The 6,546-nt window shown below is 44.5% G+C and overlaps 1 protein-coding gene across 1 annotated transcript; it reads left to right on the forward strand.

Moving 5' to 3' along the window:
* Nucleotides 1–2,021: 2,021 nt before the first annotated feature.
* LOC129702382 (syntaxin-3-like) lies at nt 2,022–6,317 on the forward strand. Its single transcript, XM_055644155.1, has one exon. The coding sequence runs from the start codon at nt 2,399–2,401 to the stop codon at nt 3,278–3,280; it is 882 nt and encodes a 293-aa protein (XP_055500130.1). The 5' UTR covers nt 2,022–2,398; the 3' UTR covers nt 3,281–6,317.
* The last annotated feature ends 229 nt before the right edge of the window (nt 6,318–6,546 follow it).

A 6,546-nucleotide genomic window follows, 5' to 3' on the forward strand; every position in this document is an offset into this window, starting at 1 on the left:
TTGGCCATTGAGACGGCCTTGGTGTGTCGCTCTGCCTCCTCCCGTCTTCTCACCACCTCCACCACGAGCCGTCTCTTCTGCACTGATGTTGCCTTGTGCCATTGAGGAGCTTTTGGGACGAGCCCAAGCCCAGCTCTCCCGTGTTGGACTTGGCCAACCACATCCCGTCAGATGGGAACCACTTCCTCCCCGTTGCCACACAAGGGGCTGCTGTTCGAATAACAGTATCTTCAGATTCAGTGAGGGTCATGACCAACCTTGCTTTAGTGCATTTGAACTCTTCCACAAGTCCTGCAATGGGTAATTCCAATTTGCGACTCCTGTACAGTCCGACAGCACTTAAGCATCGTGGAGGTCCAAGCCACTGTTTCACATGTGTGCTGATCATTCTCTCCAGCTTTTCCACTTTGTTGATGAGGATTTCATATACAGTTAAAGGCCACATGATTCTTGGTAGTATGCCAAATTGGAAGCACCACAGCTTGAGTTTTCCTGGTAACAAGGTCTTGTTGATGTGAGCTATGTGCGTGATGCTATCCTTTTTGAGTTGTTCAAACAGCTCAGTGTCCTTGAGCTTTGCATCATACCATCGGCCCAAACTCTTCACTGGAATTTCTGAAGCATTCAGAACATGTATTCCGTCAATATGGAACCTTTGATCCTTGACTTGACCTCTGACAATGGAGATGCTTCTGCACTTGCTGGGTTTGATCTGCATCCTTGCCCATGTGATGTTTTGATGAAGTTTTTTCCGACTATGGTACGATCTGTCAGTTGAGGCAGGTACAAAGCATATGCAATACGTAGGAAGGAACTGCTGGTTTAAACCAAAGATAGACACAAAAAGCTGGAGCAACTCAGTGGGTCATTCATATTGTTCTATATCTCTCCATTTCACCAGCTATGTCTCTTGTTTCATTTTCCCCTGACTCTCAATCTGAAGAAGGGTCCCGACCCATTCCTTCTCTCCAGAGATTCTGCCTGACCCGCTTGTTATGTCCATCATTGGGACAGATGCAGCGATAGGAATGTGCAGTGTACATAATGGTAACTGCACCTTTAAGAACTGAGTACCAGAATGGTGTGATTTGAGTCATGTGATCTTATCAGTTTGGTCAATATATGTGCGAGTATGCACGGTGTATTTTTGTAACAGTAAAGATGACCCACACTGGCAACTGTTTGACTGAAAACCTGTCTTTGTTTCCGTCTAGGAAGGAACTGCTGATGCTGGTTTAAACCAAAGATTAACACAAAAAGTTGGAGTAACTCAGCAGGTCAAACAGCCTCTACGGAGAGAGGTTTAGAAGGATGAGGGGGAAAACTTATAGAAACATATAAAATTATAAAAGGACTGGACAAGCTAGATGCAGGAAAAATGTTCCCAATGTGGGGCGAGTCCAGAACCAGGGGCCACAGTCTTAGAATAAAGGGGAGGTCATTTAAGACTGAGGTGAGAAAAAACGTTTTCACCCAGAGAGTTGTGAATTTATGGAATTCCCTGCCACAGAGGGCAGTGGAGGCCAAGTCACTGGATGGATTTAAGAGAGAGTTAGATAGAGCTCTAGGGGCTAGTGGAGTCAAGAGATATGGGAAGAAGGCAGGCACGGGTTATTGATTGGGGACGATCAGCCATGATCACAATGAATGGTGGTGCTGGCTCGAAGGGCCGAATGGCCTCCCCCTGCACCTATTTTCTATGTTACTATGTTTCTAAGTTTTGGGTCGAGACCCTTCTTCAGACTGAGACCGGCTGAGTTACTCCAGCTTTTTGTGTCTATCGTTTGTTTTTGTCCACTTGCCACTGCTGTAATATCTTACAGAATGGTTTAGACAGATATGGGGCACAGACAGGTTGATGTGATATTTTGGTCAACAAGAATAAGCTGGGCTGAAGGGCCTGTTTCCATGCTGTATGACTCTATGACTCTAACGTTGGATCATGGGTAAGACTTTCTAGCTGAAAGGAGTTACGAAAGATCTTATAGCGATAAGAAACTCTGAAACAATTGGACGTGCTCCGATATTGATGTAAATGAGTTTCCTCTACGTGTTACAACAATGTCTGTGGATCTTCAGAAAGTATCGCCTTGTTATTCAGGAAACTTGAGAGGCGAAGCCAGGACTGGTTTTCTCAGCCCTGAGGCTCAGGAGGAGGTTATGACGACTTTCGTGTTCCCCAGTGTAAGGTTCAACCCATTAAGTCTTTAATATCAGAACATCACGTGGCAAAGAGAAACAAAAAAGCCTATTACGAATGGGTGTCGCCAGCAGCACACACACACACACACATTTGGCACAGACGCGGAGAGTATCGGCTGCAGAAAACAAACAGAGTTCGCTTCAGGAAGTTTATTAACTTGGCGTAAAGGGTAGGAGCAAGTCCCAGATACCTACCATGAAGGACAGGCTGGAGGAGCTGAAGCGAGCGGCGGAGGACAATTTCACGGAGAGTATTGTTGATGGGATCGACAACCCAACATTCGAAGGGACAGAGTCCAACAGGTTGAATGGATTTTTTGAAGACATTTCAGCTGTGTCTTCCAACCTCACCAAACTGGAGAATCTGGTCCAGAGTATCCAGAAGAAGCAAGCGGGGGTGCTGTGTGGGACTGCCAAATCCAGCATCTACATCAAGAAGAAACTGATGAAAGATTCCAAATGCGAGTTGACCTGTGAGGCCAAGATCATCCAGTCGCAACTGAACAGGATGAGGGGTGTCCTGTCTCGCAAGCGGCAGGAGGCACCCTTCTCGGTTGAGTACAGGATTCACCAGAGCCAGTACAATGCCCTGGTGGCTCGCTATCACCACATACTAACCGCGCACCACACGATGGAGATGGAATACGTGGACAAGTTGAAGCAGCAGATTACGCGGCAGACTGAGTTGGCTGGCTTGCAGCTGCAGGAGGAGGACGTGGATCGCATCGTGGAGGACCTTGACGCTCCACAGATTGTTGGGCAGGATCTGGAGGTCTACAAAGCCAAGGAGCACTTGGCCGCCGCGCAGGAGCGCCACAAGCAGCTTCTGGATCTGCAGTCGCAGATAGCTGAACTTCACCAACTCTTCCTGCAGTTCGAGGTACTGGTGACTGAGCAACAAGAAGTGGTAAACAGCATTGAATATAACGTGGAGCACACTGCGGACTACATCACACAGTCCGCAGACGACGTGAAAAAAGCAATAAAGTACCAGAAGAAATCCCGGGTAATTGCTGCAGCCGCAGCCATCATTGGGCTGTGTGCCTGTATTCCCTGCATTGCAAAGTTATCTTCTTAAAACAAGAGGTCGTGGCTTTACAAAAGGACCTAGTCCCATGCCTAAAGGAGAAAATTACGATCTCCACCACGACTAACCGGGTTGAAGTATTTTTTGCATCGATTGACTTCTCTAGATTATTTCTGCTGCTGAATTTGCTGAAGACAGGAATGCGTTTGTGCAGTGGGCCTCTGCGAGTGCATTTCAGGGGGTGTGAGCCAGGGAGTCTGCCTCATCTACATCGTAACCCTGAGAACTTTCCAACTATTCAGGGGTGTGCCAACATTAACCAAGTGATTAACATTAATAGTTGGATTTTAAAGGAAGTAGGTGAGAATATTATTTCAAAATTATCTCAGCTCAGGCACCCATTTCTTTAGAGTGGATGGGTAATCGCACACAGCTGTCCTGTCCGAGAACATTGAGAGGGGGAAACCAGAGAGAAGTTGCCATCGCACCTGCTGAAAAATTACTGGAGAGTTTTCAGTTGATCAACGAACTGGCATGGATTTTATAAAGAGTGGGTCGTGTTGAAGGAATCCAAATGTTTTGAAGAGATTCCTAATGTATTTAAATGGATTTCCGGAAAGTTACCCGCATATGAAACTCGTGCAATTTAAGGCAAGTTAACGAACAAGTTAAAGATTGAGCAGAGCAAGAGGAATTGGAGAGCAAGAATTATTGGCAGCACTGATGCATTGTAATGCATATCGTGAGCCCTCAACTATTCAGCAACTGAAGGATGGAATTGCAGACACTGGTTTACTGAAGATAGACACAAGATGCTGGAGTAACTCAGCGGGTCAGGCAGCATCTACGATGGGAGGAAAAGGTGACGTTTCGGCTCGAAATCCTGCGCCCGACTGAGTTGTATATCAGAGATGGTGACACAGAAGTGGGCACTATTGTAAGCTGTGGAAACAGACTCATTGAACTACAAAGCGATTCTGATATATCAATCAGAACTATAGCGCACAGATTTCAACGTAGATGAACATGCGGTCATTCATCTTGAATTCACCACTGATAGAACATTACGGGATGGTGAACTGTTAGAAATGAGGGACGCACAAAGAGATGAAAAGGTTTGCACTATGGTTGTTACACAAACAAATTCCCTGGAAGCTATAAGATCAAGGGGAGACTTTTAAGTGATTTCGAAGTTGTATTAAGGGAATTATTGGGTTAGATGGAACAAAACTGTTGTCAAATAACTTTGGGAAACATTCATCTAGATGTTTCATTTTAATGACAAGGTGTCTTGTTTTCATTTAATGACAAGATTAATCTAAAGTCAAGATTGATTAAAGAATAGCTTGAAACATCAGGAAACTGTGCATGGAGTTAAATTGTAGAACAGTTGTTGTAGTCTGTTCTTGTTTCTGTGAGTTTCCTGGAAAGACAATTCTTCTTTACCTGTATTACCAGCCAATGTATATTAATTAGTTTCCTGGAATTAATTGACTTTTAATACTGCTTTGAATATGATATATGTATGTATTACGTGCTACCCCCTCTGAGTTCCCAATTTACCAGAAAACTGCACCATCGAGAGCATCCTTACCAACTGCATCACAGTATGGTATGGCAACTGCTCTGTCTCCGACCGGAAGGCATTGCAGAGGGTGGTGAAAATTGCCCAACGCATCACCGGTTCCACGCTCCCCTCCATTGAGTCTGTCCAAAGCAAGCGCTGTCTGCGGAGGGCGCTCAGCATCGCCAAGGACTGCTCTCACCCCAACCATGGACTGTTTACCCTCCTACCATCCGGGAGGCGCTACAGGTCTCTCCATTGCCGAACCAGCAGGTCGAGGAACAGCTTCTTTCCGGCGGCTGTCACTCTACTCAACAACGTACCTCGGTGACTGTCAATCACCACCCCCCCCCCCCCCCCCCCCCCGACACTTATTATTATTTATTCAAATCGTTTGCTATGTCGCTCTTCAAGGGAGATGCTAAATGCATTTCGTTGTCTCTGTACTGTACACTGACAATTACAATTAAATTGAATCTGAATCTGAATCTGAATCTGAACTGTGGGAAACTTGGCCAAACAGACAAAGCTTCCGTTGTGGTAAACCAATTATATGCTATCACTCTGAAACACCTTTCTGGAGCTTATTTTAAATCATTCTTGGCTTCTGACTGTTCATGAAATTTGTAGGGTGTTCCAAGCTTCATTTTTGATGAATGTAAGTGGAGATAACTGTGTTCCTGGATATTGAAGTCCAGTGGTACACATGGCCCAGAAACATTGTTAGCCAGAAGCAATCAAGAACTGCCGATCTACAGCATGGCGATCTGGTGGCATCATGGTGACTGGCATGTAGATTGGCGATCTACAGAATACAACTGGCAGCATCATGGTGATTTACAGCAGATGAGTCTCCAAAAATTGCTGCTGCCTTTTGCTGCCTTGCAGATGCAAAAGGAGAATGGTTTGATCAAATGCATTAAAAGTTGAAGCTGTATCAATTGACCATCACATGTGTAGTGCAATATTTGGAATAAAAATCTTGCAAATGTGTCAACTATTTTCCCCATTTATAAATTCTTTGTCTATAAAAACATGAACATTACTCATGTACATCTCCCATCTTAGAGATGTTATTGCAAAGGTCAATGTTCTTGTCTGCTTTGTGATGGCATTTAAAACACTTTTGGATTTTGGTCAGGTTCAGATTCAGTCACATGTACCGAGGTAGTGATAGCTTTGTTTTGCATGCTATCCAAACAATCAGATTTACCATGCATAGCTACAATCAGTTCAAATTCAAGGACAATAGATTGATCAAAAGGGAAGATACAGAATGCGGAATATAGTGGTGTTTTATTGTCATATATCTCAGATAGAACAATGAAATTCTTACTTGCAGCAGCACAACAGAATATGAAAACACTGTAAACAATATAATAAATAAGAGAAAAATAAGGTTCAGTGTGTGTAGATATACACATACTCACAAAAGTCTGAAGAAGGGTCTCAACCCGAAACGTCGCTCATTCCTTCTCTCCGGAGATGCTGCCTGTCCCGCTGAGTTACTCCAGCATTTTGTGTCTACCTCACGATGTATATATATACACACACACACACACACATATGCCCACATACGTACACTTGGCGTGACATCCTCACTCTAGGTCCTGTCCAGGAAACTTTCATTTTCCCCGGATGTTCCTGCGGTCATCAAGTTGCTTCTCCAGTGCCCCAACACTGTTCTACAGGAGCTGAACCTGGACAAACTTGCCACACACAGTGATCTATGTATAGATGTAGATCATATAAA

This window comes from Leucoraja erinacea, chromosome 12, assembly GCF_028641065.1.
Source record: "Leucoraja erinacea ecotype New England chromosome 12, Leri_hhj_1, whole genome shotgun sequence".
NCBI lineage: Eukaryota > Metazoa > Chordata > Chondrichthyes > Rajiformes > Rajidae > Leucoraja > Leucoraja erinaceus.